General features: G+C 42.1%; 2 protein-coding genes across 2 annotated transcripts in view; one reads left to right on the top strand and one right to left on the bottom strand.

The window, feature by feature from the left end:
• Positions 1-597: 597 nt before the first annotated feature.
• On the bottom strand, positions 598-5,094 carry rpl6 (ribosomal protein L6). Its single transcript, XM_006640278.3, has 6 exons — positions 4,909-5,094; positions 4,274-4,372; positions 3,944-4,087; positions 3,250-3,298; positions 1,754-1,938; positions 598-794 (listed from the first exon to the last, which is right to left on the bottom strand). The coding sequence occupies exons 1-6, from the start codon at positions 5,062-5,064 to the stop codon at positions 642-644; spliced, it is 786 nt and encodes a 261-aa protein (XP_006640341.3). The 5' UTR covers positions 5,065-5,094; the 3' UTR covers positions 598-641.
• A 3,909-nt stretch (positions 5,095-9,003) lies between these two features.
• ptpn11a (protein tyrosine phosphatase non-receptor type 11a) overlaps positions 9,004-17,898 on the top strand; it is a 31,287-nt gene continuing 22,392 nt past the window's right edge. The window contains exons 1-2 of the mRNA XM_015366145.2: positions 9,004-9,314; positions 14,973-15,095. Coding sequence (XP_015221631.1) covers positions 9,301-9,314; positions 14,973-15,095 — 137 coding nt within the window. The 5' untranslated portion in view covers positions 9,004-9,300. The remainder of the gene's footprint in view (positions 9,315-14,972; positions 15,096-17,898) is intronic.

The raw sequence follows: 17,898 nt of genomic DNA, 5'->3' as shown, positions 1-17,898 counted from the left end.
TTCTCAAAACACATTTGTACTTATGCTGCCTAATTAGGTGCACTAAACATACCTAGAATATTCAATATGAAGAGCTGACAAGATGGCTGGAGCTTCCAAAAACCCTATATGCATGTCACGAAACTATACTACAAAAATGTTGAGAACACTTCAGTGCAGACCAAAAAAGTACAGAAATCCATTCTTCAACATAAACTGAACCAGGAAACTGCCAAGCATTGTAGATTCTGGGTCCAAATGGTCTTGGATACAACCTATGGGTGCACCATATATACAGCTAAAGTGATAAATCCACTGTCAAATTAAGGCCACTCTAATGAAAAGGATTTGTACTGATGGAAATGTTACCCTGAAATCTTGAGTCAGTTTTAAATAGGGAGGCCATTCAGTCATTTTCATTCATTTCAACTTTAATCTGATGTGTGTTGAGTGTACTGGTGCACTGTGCCTGCTGTCACATCTTCCAGCTGGGGCGGTGGAGGGGAGTCCCCATTACCTGTAAAGCGCTTCAAGTGGAGTGTCCAGAGAAATTACACAAGTGTAATTATCTGCATGTGAAATATGTTCTTAGTGCAAAAGAAACATCAAGACAAAACCTTACAGTCTCCAATTAATCCACATTTATTCGGTTTAACACAAGTTTAAAAAACCAGCTTGTGAGGGTAAACTCCATTGGAGAGGAAGAATGAGGATCGCAGGTAGCCCTGCAGCTGTGGGGTCTTCTTGACGATGGGCAGAATCTGGGCGTCCACAGCTTTCTGATCCTGCTTTCGCTGCTCTGTGATCTGGTATTTCTGTAAAACAAGAATTCCATTTATGAGAAAAATTCATAGTAATTAATTTTAAATATACATCTCTATTAACATTTTTGTCAATGTCAAAATTCTAAAGCAAGGGAAATATCCATCTTCAACTCCTAAAATAATTAAACCTACATCAGTATCAGTATATACATCGTCAAACCTATAACAACTATGTTAATGGATGAACATCACAGTCCTCTTCATACAAATTAGGATGATCAAATGCTTAATAGAAAAACAAGTCCCAGGTTTTCAGTAAGCAGGCAAAAGCAGAGCCCTCAGACAGGTATGGTGTAATCAGGAAGGGCACTGTGAACCTCTGACACCCAACATTGGGGTTGCCTTAAGGCTGAAGGACTTCTGGGGGGGCTGAATGAACTCCACAGCAAGTGCAGGATTAAGCATATCAGAGGCGATTAGAGCTAAAACACAGCACAGGCTCACGGGAGGAACAAGGCTTGTGCACTTTTTTCTATAACAAGCAAAGTCATCCCCCCCCTTTCACACAACAGCTTGTCACTGGGAGACTGAAGCAGCACCCCAACAACACTACAAGTTCACAAAAACACAAACAGCCATATGGGTTGCTGCTCCATGCAAAGCCAGGTATCCCACACTAGCAAAGGTTTAAAACCTTTGTGGAAATCAACTCTTCTGAAAGTTGAATCTTTTTCAAGAAATATGTGAAGTAATCTGAAATTCAGTTAACAGTGTAGTTTCACTGAGACAAGATAAACTCACAAATGTAAGTGATGTTTAGTACTTCACTAACAAAAGCCTGATGGTAAAAAAAGTTAGTATGGTTTAATTCAATTTATTTTCTGTAATGTGTTTTAATGCATTAAATTTGACCTAAACTATATTTTAAACTAATACCTGCACCACTGTACAATCTTAAATTGGACTGCAAATTCACTTCAGCAGAGCAATCAGGATTTACTCCAAGTTACCTCTTTCTCAGTATCAAAGATCTCTCCCTCCTGGTGCCTGGGTCGTCTCAGCCTCTTCTTCTTGAAGTAAGAGTCAGTCAGGGTCTTCGGGATCTTAACGCCAGAGATGTCAATCTTTGTGCCGGTGGCAATGACGAACTTCTGGTGTGCTCTGCGCAGGGGCACACGGTTCAGCACCAAAGGACCTGGCAGGTTCAGAGACAATGATAAAAACAGCTGACAAGCATCTAATGATGCCTTAAAGAAAGCAAGAACCAACATCCCAAAGAAACAAAAAAAGTAACATTTCCTTTAATGCATTTTCTCTTCCTCAACCATTCACATCTAGATGTGTCCTAATTGGAATACTGTTACATTTTGGAATCCAAAACAAAAAGCTAAACATCCTTAATGAACTGGACTTCCAGAGTTAAGATGGAGGAAAATGACACTTCAGAATAAGTCTACCTAATGCCAGGGGCACCAGTTCCTAAAACCACAAGCCATGACAAACCAAGTGAAAATTAAAGCACTGTGTTACTCACAGCTAATCATTTAAAAAAGATATACCAGTTCACAATATGGAGCCCTTCCACAGTATTGCAATCATAACATTTCAGGACCAATGCTCGTCTCTCTCTATCCTTTCATGTTAAGGTTGAACGTTTTGGATGTCATACCTTTCCAAAGTTATAAATAACTTCACACATCAGTAACATTATATATGTACAGGCTTAACTCCTCTGACCAGGCATGAAAATCCTTGGTTTAGTGACCACAACTTCAATGTTTATCACATCGTACAAACGTTTTCAGCATTCATTAATTCAAATTCTTAGGACCATTCATTCACACCCACAGAGCTGAAAAACCCTCAAACCCAGAACTACTTTTTGCACCAGTTTCACCTGCTGGTCTCCAAAACCCAGATAACCATTCACAGGGTCACCTGTTCACTACAGCAATTACTTCAACACCATCAACATGCAGAGCTGTCAAACATCTGGAGATGGAATTCATCCCAGAGATGAAGCGATACACAGATCACTATTCCAGTTAATATTCTGCATAAAACGGACAGTCATATTAAACTGCAACTGCAAAGTATCTGTAGTTTTGCTATAATGTTGAAATAAAACCTCACTCTTAATCTGCTTTTGCTAAATAATACATGTACTACTATTGCTGATATACACACAACCAGCAACAGAAATACATGTAGTATGCTAGGTGATGAAAAGTGCAGAAGAACACTAGATGAGCTGTAACTAAAGTATGAGCACAAGACACCATTAAATGCACAGAATGCCTTCATGCAGGGGTTCACAACCTGGGGGTAAGAGGCTCTTCTGGGTATCCCAGGAAACTCAGAACCTTTTACACAAGGACCACGGTTGTATAAACACTCTTGGAACTCTGCAGTAATGCCTTTGATGAACAAAACTATTCACATATGAAGCATGAATGGAAAACTTCCAGTTCTGAAAAACTACATGTGTAAAGCTCAAAACTCTTACCAGTCACAAGCAGAAGACCACTGGCAAGTTGCTTGAGGAAAACCACACGCTGAAAGAGGAACAGTCATGCCATTATGAAATTTATGTCCCCCCTCTCTCATTAACACAGGCTTAAACTTTTGCCATAAACTGTAAATGATATACATCTTTAAAATCTTGGTTTTCATTTTAATCTTTTAAATGTCAATTTAGTAACACCTCTTATTGGGCCTTAGGGAACAAAATACATTTCCCTCACACCCAACAAGGCTGCTTGTGCTGGAGTCTCTGACAGTTGCGCCGCACAGCACCTTTTACTAAGGCAAGCATGCTGCAGCCAGGAAACACTGCTTCAGCAGACAGGGGACCAGTAATGCCTTTGTATCGTATTCCTAAGGGACTCAGTATTGGCTAAGAGGGGAAAAATTTTAGGGTCAATCTTAAAATGTGCAATTATGTGTCAAGATATTTCCAAAGCTTATTTAATCCCAACAGTACAGGACTTGCCTTTTAGCCACCATGGTTTGTGAAATCCCAGGCAAGGGCAAAGGGTTGGACTTCCTACAGGCTTCCAAGATCATTCAACTCTTTTACTGTTTCAGCCTCACAAATGCTCTAACTGCGCAGCAACTGTATTTCTTACAGGAGGACTCCAGCTGTTCATGAAACTGACATGACACTGATGGAACGGTCCGGTTCTGCGTGAGCCTCTCACCTTGCCCCGGTGGCGGCCGGTCAGCAGAATGAGCACAGTGCCAGGGGTGATGGTGGCTCGCAGCTTCCTCGTGTGCTGGCTGAAGGGCTTCTTCCCATGACTCAGCAGCTTGCGAGGAACGTCTTCTGTGGGGTAGTAACGGGGCTGGAGAAGAGGGTGGGGAAACACACCAAACTAGTCAACAGAAACTCTACAAACAACTATAAACAGTTGCTTTCCTATAAATGCAAAACATCACTTACACAAAATCTACAAACTTCTGCAAAACCCAACTGTATTAAGCTGGGTGCTGAGAAATGTCAGATGACTTAGGTAAGGAAAGAAGCATACCATCTTACGGAGCTTGACCACACGGGTGCCTCCATTTTTGTCCCCTCCGACAGTCTTGGTGACAGTGGCTTGAGCCTTTTCCTTCAGCTTCTTCTCAATCTGTAATGACACGCTGGATTAAACAAGTGCATGGCTGCACCCACATCCCATACAACCTCAAGGCTAAGACAGGATAATACCCAAAGAAAACATCTATAAGAATGTACATATTAATGAGCAATTAGTGCTGTCCGGTGGCTCTGTGGCTGGAAGGTTGCCGGTTCGTATCCTGCTGCCGGCAGAGGAATCCTACTCTGTTGGGCCCCTGAGGAAGGCCCTTAACCCCAGCTGCTCCAGGGGTGCTGTATAAATGGCTGACCCTACGCTCTGACCCCCAGCTTTTCTCCCTGTCTGTGTGTCTCATGGAGAGCAAGCTGAAAAGAAATTCCCAATACAAGAAATTGTATACGGCCAATAAAGCGATCTCATCTTTCTTGCATATTGCTTAATACCCCTGACATACTGTTGTTTAGGAACGATGTTGCTTATACACAGTTTGCATTATGGATGCATCACATGGTCAAGACTGCCACCAATGTCTCCCACAGTCTAAAGGCACAGGATGCACCCCGAGGGGCGAGTGGACGGGCGCTGACCTTGGTCTCCGTGGTCTTGGTCTTGCGCTTGTACAGGGCCCTCCTCTCGTACATGGCGCTGCGGGAGAACCTCCTCAGGCCCCGCGCCAGCAGCGGATTGCGGCACGTGTGGTGCAGCTTCTTCTTCGCCACCTTCTTCTTCTTGTCTTCTGCCATCTGACGGAAAGGGGGGGGGGGTTCAGATTCAATCCACTACAGCCACACTGCTACATGCATGAGCAAAACGGGTCTATTTTCTAACCCAGGGCAACAGTGCGACAGGTCCTGAGACACTCAAAGTACCGAAGGCAGGCTTGTCAATGAGTCGATTAGCTGGATGGCTAAGAGTAAGGTCAGAATGAAAACCTAGACAACGCCCCCCACCATTCAACGAGCCGGGTTCAAGCCATCCGCCAAAAACCACCCAGGCAGCAGGAGTGCGGCTTGGATTAGCCGTGTCCGCAACGCAACCGCATGAGCGCCAAGATACATCATCTCAAGGGTAAAACCTACTGCAATGCATTGTTTACTGTAAGAATTCTAGCTCTAGTTCAAAGCGAAAATGCTTTCAGGCTCCACGATAAAAAAAACCCGCCTCATGTCAGAACACCGGTCTAGTTCATCAGCGTCTCCAAATCGGTACGACGCTTGGTTTCAGCAGTTTGATCGAAACGAGGGCAGGAAAAATAAAACAAGTTATCACGCAAGCCTCTGAAAAACAATTCGCAAGGTACTCCTGATAACGATTTAGGAGCACTCACGAATCTGACGCAGGGAAGGCAGGCAGGCAGGCAGCCCGGGCGCAGGCCGCCGCCGCTACCAGAGACACACGGGAACCGGCCCGCTCCACGACGGCCTCCCCACTCGAGTCCGTGAGGAAACACTAACGGGATCACGCGGGTTTCCGAAAGTGTGGCGTTATTCTCACATTTCTAACCCGCTGATGAACGCGGGTCCGTGTGGGGTATTCGCTAGCTTGACACATGCAAAACACACACCAGCAGCCAGACCAAGACCCGTCCCCGGTAACCTGGATCCGGCTGTTTTACAGCAAATTAAACATAAAACAACCGCCTCCGAAACGTGTTCTAGACGATATGCTACTAATGTCTGCATCTACTTGTAACCCTGACAGTAACTCGTTCTAGTGGTTTAAGAATATTTCTGCACCGTGTCCCAAGTACTATAACGGCAGGCCTATACTTTCAGTACACAACAGCAAATTACACCATCAAAAACCTAACCAGACGACACCATTCCCAGAAAAGGTTATTCTTAAACATGTTAGCTTTCTGTGAAGTAAGGGATTTGGGGGCCCTTTTGAGTAACTTTAAAAGATTGTCACGGATTTTAATTCAGCAATTCAAGCACCGAGGAGCCATTCTTACCTTAGCTCACTAGAAAAGGATCGACATCCGGGTCATTCACGATTAAAAATGCGCCGTTGAATGACGTCACACGCACGGTAGGTCGCAAAGCTTGCTGGACATAGTAGTTTCCCATGGGTATGAAGCCAATTTTCTTTTTCACAAGATGTTTCAATTGTCCTACGAAATTACCTATATGTTTATTTCATATGAATCGATATTATAATGATACAAAATGTAGGATCCTCAAGAATTATTCCTTTGACTTTATTTTATTTATCATTTGAAATATCCAAAGCTCTTTCGAACAAAATTAATTATAATTATAATAATTGCTTACACTTTAATAGCGCTTTTCTGGACACTCGACTCAAAGCGCTTTACAGGTAATGGGGACACCCCTCCACCACCACAAATGTGCAGCATCCACCTGAATGCTGCACATTGAAGCCAATTCATTGATGGGGATTATTAGGAGGCCATAATTGGTAAGGGCCAATGGGAAATTTGGCCAGGATGCCGGGGTTACACACCCTGGGATTTTTAATGACCACAGAGAGTCAGGACCTCGGTTTTAAGTCTCATCCGAAGGACGACACCTGTTTACAGTATAGTGTCCCCGTCACTATACTGGGGCATTAGGACCCACATGGACTGCAAGACAATGAGATTAAAAAATAAACTGTGCAAAATGAGGTATTTAAACTAAGATAATTGGTTGACAATAACTCCATGAATTCGTTAAGAATTTGCCCAGGGCAAAAAGCAGGGGACACAGCAGTTCCCTGGGGCAGGAATGAGAGCCCCTTCTTCAGAGTGGGGTTCACACCCCTCTCCTGAAGGCTGTATTCCTGCAGATCTTCACTGCAACACAATGGTTCTAATTCAGCTAATTCACATTGATCTAATATTGTCTTAACTGGAGCCGCACAACAATCCCTGCCAGCATGTTGGGTGCTAGTGATTTAAAAAGATCCTTACAACCCACAGAAATGGGGATCCCTAACCTTGGAGCAACACTGTCTTCTGGATTCCTTATCACAGACTAAGTGATTTTAGTTTTCTATTAGGGGTATATCTGTAAATTTGCTTTCAGCTCCTAAAAGGTCAAATGGAATTTGTGATTGGTATCAACACTGTACCAGTCTCTGAAATTCAGAACTGTCCTCATTCAGGTCTGCATATAGCCAAATGGGTCTCTGCAGCAGGACAAAAATGCTGATTGTGGGAGTGTGTGACAGTGTCACCCCCACCTGTGTCTGCTCACCACCAGCTGATCAACTGGTACAAACAGTTCAGAGAAATTCTGTGCTGTGCTGTGCTGTGCTGTGCTGAAAAGCATGAGACTAATCAAGGAATCAAAGAGCCAGAATAAGGGAGGCAAATTTAGCATTAATGAAACCTTTATGCACAACCTTTTTGACATGTGAAATGTTTTTGCTGGATGTATTAAGTAAAGCCCTGAAATCTCAACAACCTTGCTGCAAGAGTGGAGTACAGTAAAAAGCCGCTGGAACTCTGGAGAACTGAGCCAAAAAAGTCTGTGTCTCACCTTGGCTTTCTGATGAGCTGTGGAATCAGCACTCAGGCATCAAGGCCAAGACATAATAAGAGAACTGGCAGAAGCTCAGCACAACCACCTTGTCTGGAACTACTATGGTTGGCATCCTCTGATATGCCAAAGGAGTACTGCTCATCGATTCCATGCAGCGCAGACCTATATAATCAATAGCCATTGTAATGCTGACAGGCTGGCATGACAGCCTAAAGCCATCTTCAAAAATATCTGCTGCTACTAGACGTTCCAGCAGTTCACAAGCCCAGAGCTGTACGGAACACAGTTCACCTGCGCTGTTGTTTAACATCTGAATCACTGATCAAACAGTCCGATCTTGGCCCTAAGCAACCATGAACAGCATGGATCTAGTGAAGGACAAAGAAGCGAAACAGTAGAAGAGGTTTAAATGTATTTCCTAACCCACGTATATACTGTATACCAGTTACCACATTGCAATATGTTTTTAGACTGATTACACCCTCATTATCATTCATAAATTAAAAGGTGGCAGCTCAGAATAGTCAAAATGGATTACTCTGAGTTGTTTAACAAATCCATATCATATTGTAATAATTGATGTCCTGACTCATTTTTAGTAATAGAGTCCTTTTATGTGTATTGTATTTTTTTTACTGATCATAACTTTGGGGTATTGTGTATATGAGAAATGTTTGGGTCCAACACCACTTGGTAGTTGTGGATGTGTGCAGCAATAAAATAAGATCTGGAAAAAGAAAGAATTTGACCATATCTTGCCAGCATTGTATGATCTGTACACATCAGGGCAACATAATAAGGCAACAATAAAATGACAGTAGGTCTAAATGGGTCAAAGAAAAAGCATTATAAAGTATTTTTCAAAATACAATTACAATTTTATATAGTATTTACATAAATTATATTTACCTTAACCGCTGACATGAGTTTTATTTTATTTCAAACATTATTTCTAACTTGATTGTATAAACACATATGCTTCCAGTTCAATACAGACATTTTAAGTTCTGCAGTTTTCACTGATTGGTAATATTAGTTTATTTGTTCGATGAAAAAAAATGAATTTTATCTTACAAATTTTAATTAAATACCTGCAATTAATTATTTAATTAGATATTTTGGACGATAAATAATCTCTACTTGTTCTTGCCATAATCCAAAATGGCGAATGTAGCCTCAGAGCATGTCCCGCCCCCACAGTGCGTCTGTGTCTTGTCTAGTGACGTCTTATCTCCGAGTCCTGCCGTAGGCAGAGTCTTGCTGGTGAGGCCTAGGGGTTTTCATTTGGTATTTTGTAATAAATTTTGATCCGTGCCATCACCAGCCCGACCGTTTGTCTCTGAACCCGGGCTGAGCCAGGTTCATGGCCTGTTGGGCGCTGGTCTGACTTCTCCGTGGGGGAAAAAAATAAAACGGCTAGATTGCGCGACTGAAAATAACGAGGAAATCAAATTGAGGAACCAGCACTTGAAGAAGTAACGAAAAAAAAAGATGACATCTCGGAGGTAGGTTGTAAAAACTCTGCTTCAGCGAATGTCTGGCTTCCAAAATGTATTTTGGTAACGGTGCCTTGATCATTTTTGCCTCCTATACTATTGTCTCGTTTTCTTTTAATGTGATGACCGTCTTTCAAACAAAAAGATTAAGTCATTGACGGTCTGTATCTTCGGAAGAAATTCCAGATATGACTTGTTTTGTCAGAATTATACATCGGGATCAGCATTTTTTTCAGCACACTCGATAGCATGCACTTCTGTCCTTTTGATTAAAAAGTAAAAATATTGTTTGCACGGCAAGGTTGTGCATATGAATCGTTTATGAACGTCGTACTAGTTGAAATGAGCGTTTTCTAAGAACACCAGGCTCTGTTTTGAAAAGATTTCTAAATTTGATTTAAACCCGGAGAGAAAGTTCTATACAACAGCCGCGCTTTAAAGACCTGACGTGTCGAAATTAAATTGTTTTACGTTGTGCTCCGAAAACGAACAATTTTAGCTCATGTTCTGAAGACCGAGAATGAAAACAAACCGTTTTTCACTACTTTTCTTTAGTTTATGTAATTTCCATAATTAATGTAACCTGGGATCTGCCTTTCCCAAGAAGACGGTTTTATTTTTATTTTTCCAATCTTTTAATGCACACTTGTTATTCACGGGCTGTCGTGTAGTATAGGGGTTTTCATCATTGCCCGTACCGTCCCGAGCCCCCAGAGACCCGTGTGAGCAATCCGAGTTGCACTAATCGGGCCAATCATTTAATCAATCCATTAAACTGTCCCATTAGAAATACCCCCAGCCCCCTTAGAGGAGCAGTGCTGGCCAAGAGCACAAAAAATGCAGTCCACTGGTGTGCTGTGTGTAAAACTCTTCTGCCCCTGAACAAGCCTCCTCATTTCCACATTTCGGCGTGGAATTAACTTTTGTTCGGTTAATTGCTTTTCTCTGCCAGGCATCAAAATAGTTTTCTGCACAGTTATATTGGAAAATGCTTTATATCATCATAGAAAGCACATCTCAAGTTCAGTCTGCGTGGTCTTCTTGTGGCTCTATAAATGTCCAGGGTTACTTGATGCGTTTGATGCTAACTGTAAAATTAAGTCTCATTTTGAGACGCGGTAACTTCTGATCTTCAGTTCCTAAAGGCAATTTCATTTTCACTACTTAAGCAGGAAATCTTCCAGTAAGCAATCTAGTATTCTTGAGTTACACTGTCAAAAGGCCTGATCCATTGTACCCTAATGTTTTTTTTGGTGGCTTGTATTTTAATAATCCAGGAATCGCATGTAGTCCCTTCTTGGAGACTTTTGAGTCAAAACATCAACAACCGGAGTTTCAGCATCTTGCAGAGATCTAGATAATCTTTCCAATTCCTAAGTGCTCTATTCAATACAGGGTTGTGGGAAGGATATACCAGGACCCAAGTCCATTTGGGTATACTCACACGAGGGCCAGTTAACCTATCGGTATGTCTTTGGGCTCTAGATGGAAACAGGAGCACCCTGAAGAAACCCACAAGAGCACAAGGAGAACATACAATGTAATGAAAATAGCTAAGACAGATTTTGGATTTGATTTGATTGCTAAATTGAAAATAGGCCCTATCTTAGATACAGACATAGAGATCTAATATATAGCCTTGTAGGTATTACAGTTGCTTTCCTGGTCCTGGCACTGGTGCTACAACCCTATCAGTTGAAAGACAAAAATACTAGTTTCATTTTTCTAACAAGTAAACTGCTTGCCACTTGAAAAGTGTAATTTGATGAAACTCCACGAACAGTGAAAACGTTCTGTGAACAATGTGCACATTTCTGCAGAATGAGTTCTGCTGCTGCTTAGGTCTGACATTAATGGTCAGTTTGAAATTAATGGCAGGAAATGAGGCTTTTTTTAACTAAAGTACAAGCTCTTTAATGTGGGGTTTGTTTAACCTGTTGCGGAGGGATTCTATGGTATCAAGTGGAGTTTGTGCTCTAGTATCTATCACACTCGCGTAGTTGTTAACACAGAAGAATGCAGAGGAGCAGCGCGTGCTGTGTTGTCAGGCAAAGTCATGTCGTTCTTTCGTTCATTCATGTCTCAGTTTGTGCTAAGTGTGGGTTTCACGGTGTGAAAAGATGATAGTATAAGTGTGGACATCAGTGCTGTGTGAGAGGGGAAGAACTGTGCCGACTGTTCAGTTAGGCTGCAGTTCCTGCTTGGTGTAAAGAAGTGTGCGTTCTAACTGCGTGTGAATCGAGCTCTTCTGTATTCTTCACATCAGGCTGCAGTGTTGTGGTTCAATGAGTCTTTCCCATTAAGATGTATTTAACCAAAATGATGTTTTTAAAAGGTAGAGCAAATGAAAGTAGTAAGAATTGTCAGATGTTATGCGAAATAGTAAATCATCTTCGTGTAGTTGTACATGACACTCAAAGCATTTTAATCTTTTTTTTTTTGTTTACCACGGTACTTTGGTTTTCTTGGGGGGCAGGCAGGAGATGTTTGCTGCTGCTGTTGGTTAGGAATTTTCAGTTGGACTATATATAATCAGACTAGGCACAAGGTACAGTATAGGCAAAAGTAAGCCAATGTTCTTCTGTAGTTGGGCAGTGCTTCACATCTGGGGGACTCCAATCCTGTCTTTGGACATGCAGATGTAAGATTGCGGGTTCGGATACCAGGTGGGGATCCGCTGTCGCACTTCTGAGCCAAGTACTCAGCTCAGCTTACTTCAGTCAAATGTCTTGCTGTAGAAATGGGTACAAAGCTAAGACACTTCTAATAAAAGTGTCAGACAAATATAATTCTTAAATATAAGAATGTATTTTTTGGTTCAAGATTGTCTGTGCATTAGAGAAGGTAAGACATGTTTCATTTTTCTTTGATTGCTAACTAGCAGCATGGATCTGTGTGTGGTCTGGAGGAATTGATGGGTGCTGGTTGTTTTTAATTACCATCAATGATTGTACTTGGTTTTGGTTTGTTAAAACGTTCCTTTGACATAGAACAAAGCTGATTTTTATAAGTTGTAATGAGGACGTGTATTTGAATAATCAAGATGAATTTGCCGGATTATCTTGTGGAATACTACAGGAGCCGAAGGCTTATGCTTGTCTATATGCCTTTTTCGGGAGGTTTCTTAGTAACAGTTCATTTTCTTACACAAGACTCCAAACATGCAAAGAGTTATGACTTCTAATTGTTTTATTCAACAGGAAAAGCAATATGACAAACTTAGCTTTTTGGCATAGATGGAATCTGTCGAGTTTAAATGCATTAAAATGTGAATCATTTCCTGGGTGATTCTCTTGGTGAATGTGTAGACGTCTTTCAGAAGATCCACTGAATTTCACACTGAGGATTTCATCTTGGAGTTACTGGCACATGGTATTCCTGATTCAGGAAGAAGTGTGATGATGGTATTATGTTTTGTGGATGTAAAAGTCCTGATTTTGCAAAAACTATGAAGGAAAATATTATGTTTAGTTTGGTCTTAAGTTACTCAGGGCAAAGGAAGTTAATGGATCCAGTTTCCCTTTTGCAAATTTCCTAAATGACCACAGACAATTTGATCTCTCTTTTAAACTCAAAAGCAAGAATTTATGTTCATGAATCATGTTACTAGTTCCAGATCTATCTCATTGGATAGATGTGGAAGTCTTTGGCAATTGCAGCTGATAATGCAGTCCAATGAAGAAGCTGTGGTTGTACTGATGTCTCTGTATACACCGGGCAGTGTCTCTGTGTTTTAATTCAGCACACTTGTGTTGCGGACACTGTTTCTCAATGGGCCATCTGCTATGTCTAAACACCTGTAGATGAACACACAAGCACGGTGAAACAGCCTACAGTACGTGGTTTCCTGGAACAGGCAGGTAGTGAAAGCATCACTGTGAACAGGGAAAGGATAATTCCATGCTAAGAAGAGAAGGAAAGAAACACGCACCTGAAGAAGGCTCTACAGCCGAAACGTGTTTCTTTTCTTCTCTTGTCAGCAGGGAATAAACCTTTACTTGTTCCTTTGCAGCCTGTGCATGCTGACGCAGCTCCCCGATTGAGCTACTTCATCACGTGTGAATGTCTAATTAAAACAAAACAAGTTAAACCATATGCATGAAGGTTCATGAATAAAAATAAAACCAGGTTGGTTTTGCTTTTAAAGGGCGAAAATGCACATGACATAAAGAATGCACGACCCTTCCTCAAAAATCATTTGAAAATAAATGTCAAACGAGAGGACATTTTATGCGTTATGAAGGACTATAACTTTTTCAGGAACTGATCATGAGTTATAGTCACCATGTTTTCCGATAAGTTATCCAGTCCTTGAACATGACTGTCAGCTCTGACTCAGGTTGCGTTTGTAACTATATTAGTCCATTGTGGAAATGCTTGGCTGTCTTAGTGTCAAAATGGAAGGCCCTTGATTCCTCATCTTCTATTACAGTACTTCTCATTTCTTCACTTTGTTATTCAGCTCAATAAATACGTGTATTTGAATAGTTAATATGATGGGCTTAAGGGATAATTGATCAGGGAGGCTGTAACGTACTGTATTCACATGAGTGTTTTTTGATTGTCATCTAGAGCAGAGGTTCCCAACCTATTACAGCTTGCGGCCCACATGACCGACCATAAAAACGTCCGCGGCCCGTACAAGCGCATGCAGTACAAGCTGCAAACATGGCTTTACAAAGACCTTCTAATGATTACAGAAGGAGTCCGCTCAGCACCTCACCAATAAATAAATAAAATAACTACAAATAAATTGTGAAAACCAAGGCCCCAGTCCAGCTCTTTCTTTATTATGATAACTCACGTACTTAACGTTTTGTTAAAACAAAATTGAGCAGGCGGAATCAAAACGAACTGAACGTCTTTCCGGAAGTGCAGGTTAGCCTTCTGTGCCCATGACCTTATGAAGACGCTGAGAAACAGAAATATGCACAATAACTATCAGAACAATGACAAAACAGAGGTAGATGTTAACTCCCCATCCATTACGTGATATTCAACACGTAGACTTTCCAGTGGACAGGTGAACGAACGCACAGTGGATGGTTCTCAGTTCCCACACACGTAAAGCCCAGAGCCAGGTACTCACTGCTGTAGTTTCTCTTTTTAGTTTGGGTTTGGATTTTGGGCTATTGGTATGACACACTGAAGCGTTTTCTTTGCTTGTAGATGGGCCTTCCACTGTGCCTTTCCTTGTAAGAGTACCGAACGCAAGCCACTTATCCATGATATGACGGTTAATTAGGCAGTTATACTACATATGCATTAGCTTTCTTGTCATGTCACATTAAATGGCGGTCACATCGGTCATGCAGCATGCTAAACCATAATATCTATTCAATATGTATATTATATATATTATGTTATATATTTACGACTCTCTTACAATTACAACAGTCACTTGATGGCCCCCCTGCAGTACCACCACGGTCCACTGGGGGGCCGTGGCCCACAGATTGAAAACCACTGAACTAGAGTATTTCCTCCTATAACTACAGCTAAATCACCTTAATGTGCTCTGAAGAGCCATAGTGGAGGCACACTGCTCTTAATTTTCTGGTGTTTACGGAGGGGAAATGAGAATCAAATACTGGGCTCGAAGTGAGCTGGGCGTAGCACTGGACGTTCAGATTGAAATGCTCTTTTTTTTTCCCCCGCATCTTGCAGGTGGTTTCACCCAAACATCACAGGTGTGGAGGCAGAGAACCTGCTGCTGACCCGGGGGGTGGATGGCAGCTTTTTGGCTCGTCCCAGCAAGAGCAACCCTGGGGATTTCACTCTGTCTGTGAGGTGAGCGCAAGGAGTTTCACCTGCTGGGGAAGAGTACTCATGCCCCTGGTCTGAGCTCTTGGGAAATCACTCCTTTCGCAGCTCAAGCTGTATAATCTGCTCTTCCTGTGGCAGTGGGGATTTTTGCCGTGCCTTCCTTAGAACTGGTCTCGACGCGCATGGCCCCTGCCCCCGTTGTGGGAGGAGTGTGAGTGGAGCGCCGAGGTTAGAACCGACACTGCTTTCGGTGTGTTGTTACAAATAGCGGGGCTGCGAAAATAGTGAATTTCAGAAATAGGCTGGGTGGGTTAATCAGCAAGTCAATTAAATCATCAAGTTGTAAATTGTAAAGATTTTGCCAAGATCATACCCACTCGGCCCCTGAGTTCTTAGTTCTCCAGCAAAGCTTTGATTTAAAAAAAAAGTAATAAGGCAGGCATACAGGGTTAAACCTTTATTTATTAATATTAGCAATACATATTAAACAACTTGCAACATGCATATTGCAGTATTTAGAAATTTACAAACATAGTGTCCCAGAGGCCTATGTCCTGAACAACCAGAAAAGTCACAGACTGCTGTCAAGTATTTAACTCGTGTGTAACACCTACACAGGCCAATGAGAGACAAATCTTCCTCTACACCACCAAACAGAATACGGACACCAGTTAAAGCTCTCTCAAGAACCTACGTCCCTATTCTAAAAATGCAGTCGCTCACTCAAAGCCGAGGCTGTATTTAACTGAGGGTATCTCCGCACAGGAAATCGGGTTCTTTACAACAGAAAGGCTAGCTCTCTTATCAAGCTTCGACTCGGATCTGGTCTTCATGGATGAGCAGGACCAGGAGCTCTCATCTGGCACCTTCTTACTTAACCATGTCCTCCCTTTCTCTTCTCTCCCTCTTTCTGTCCCTTCCAGTATCCTTCTCCTTTGCTTTCTCTGTTCCTGCCTATTTTATTCTGTGTTCCTGGAATGTTGATTGACACTAAAATTATCATTTACCCAGACCTTATTGATCAAGGATTTCTTTGATCAATGCAGTTCACACCCAGAACAACTGACTTAAGGTCATACAGTATTTCCTTTCTTGCTTCTGATGTTTGCCCTAGCTAGGTGTTACCCGTTGTATCTAGATTCTTAAGACGGCTCAATAGTCATTTTCAATGACCGTCATGGTATGTAAGTGTAATTCCAGAAAAAACAGCTCTGGCTTTCCTGGGGTATGAGGTGTGACCGACATTCTAGCTCCACTCTAGAGCTGAAAAGGGTTGAAGAGTGGGCAGACACTGGCAAGTGCCATGTGTGGCTCATAGAAATTTGAGCATGAGTGGATTTTGTTCTGCTCTTGTTTACTTCTTACTTCGAGAGTAAGAAAAGTGAATGGCGTGCCTAAGTCTAGGGTGGCAGTACAGCAGTGTGGCTGTTGGAGTTGCTGCTGCACAGCTCTTGGGCTGGTTCTGGACAGAGGCTTCGTCTGCACAGAGGTGTGATATTTATGTGCTGTTTCTTTCCACCTACTGAAGACTGGCTTTGGAGGCGAATTGGCGTCTCTAAATTGTCTCTGTTTGCACGTTCCGCAATGGCCTGGTGTCTCATGAAGCGCAGCCTTGTGCCCAGTGTTTCTGGGATAGGTTCTCAGATAAGTAGCTTTCTAAGGATGGAGGAAGTCCAGGACAGTTATGCAGAGTCATCATAATGCCCTAGTCTGGCCTCGCCTTAAGTTTCAAAGTGGGGAGCTACTCATCTGCCTGCAAGATTTCCGATGGTAGAGTGGAGGAACTGCTGTTGCACTGGAAGCAGATTTGGTGTTGCAGCAAGGGTGCGTGTAAAACAATACCATTACATATCGTGGTGCACTATATGTACCCCGGACCTGTTATGGGGCCCAGCAACAGTCCTTGATGACAGCATTTTGTAAAATTGTAACTGTGCATTGATGCATTAACAGCTCAGTTTGTCATCGGTGTCCTAGAAAAATACAAATACTGAGGAGCTCATTAATAGCTACACCATCACTGAACATCACAGCTAAGGTGAGAAGTCTGCATGATGGAATTATTTTCAGATTCTCACATTTGTTTTGTATTTGTAATTTGAACTACTATGAAGTGGTAGCTAACCTTATGATTAAAGACCACAATTTTGTTTGCCGTAAGATGTTTTTCATTGATATGGAAGCTGTCCTGCTTGTATGTTTAATTCTGGATGTCGGGGTGCACGATGCCGTTTTGAAGCATGATTCCAGGACTGCCCAAGGACAAGACATCTCAATCCTCATGTTAGACTTGTGAGGATACTGTTCTGTATGCTTGTGAAGTGCTAAGCTGCAGTGAGAGGTGAGCTCTGGTGAGAGATGGCTTTTTTTTTACGCAGATGGAATTTATTTTAACTGGTTTCAAAATGGTGATTTATCCTTGCAGTGTTCTTAAAATAAATCTAGTGCCTGGGTGAGGGTGCGTGGCCTGAGAAATATCCCACGTCACAAGCCACTTCTCAGTGTCTGCTTCCTTACTGAAGGCAGATGGGCGCGTCTGCTGACTTGTGGCTTGAAATACTGCCACAAAGCAAACTCGGAATCTGAAAATTATAACAAATTAAACATTTGTTAAATATGAAATTGACTGCGTGATTCTGTTCCACAAGCACCAGAGAGTCCTATGTTGTAAAAACTTGTCATTTTACACATAAACTGCTGAACAGCCTACAAAGTAAAAAAAAAAAGGAGATGGAAGCTTTTGTGTTTTTATACTCGGATTGCTTAAGATCAATCCAAAGTAGCGAATCTGACTCAGTGCAGCACTTGAGCAAGTTTGCCCACCCTT

This window comes from Lepisosteus oculatus, chromosome 22 (assembly GCF_040954835.1).
Source record: "Lepisosteus oculatus isolate fLepOcu1 chromosome 22, fLepOcu1.hap2, whole genome shotgun sequence".
Taxonomy (NCBI): domain Eukaryota; kingdom Metazoa; phylum Chordata; class Actinopteri; order Semionotiformes; family Lepisosteidae; genus Lepisosteus; species Lepisosteus oculatus.
Note: the sequence above shows the minus strand (reverse complement) of the source record. Positions and strands in the feature narration are given on the sequence as shown.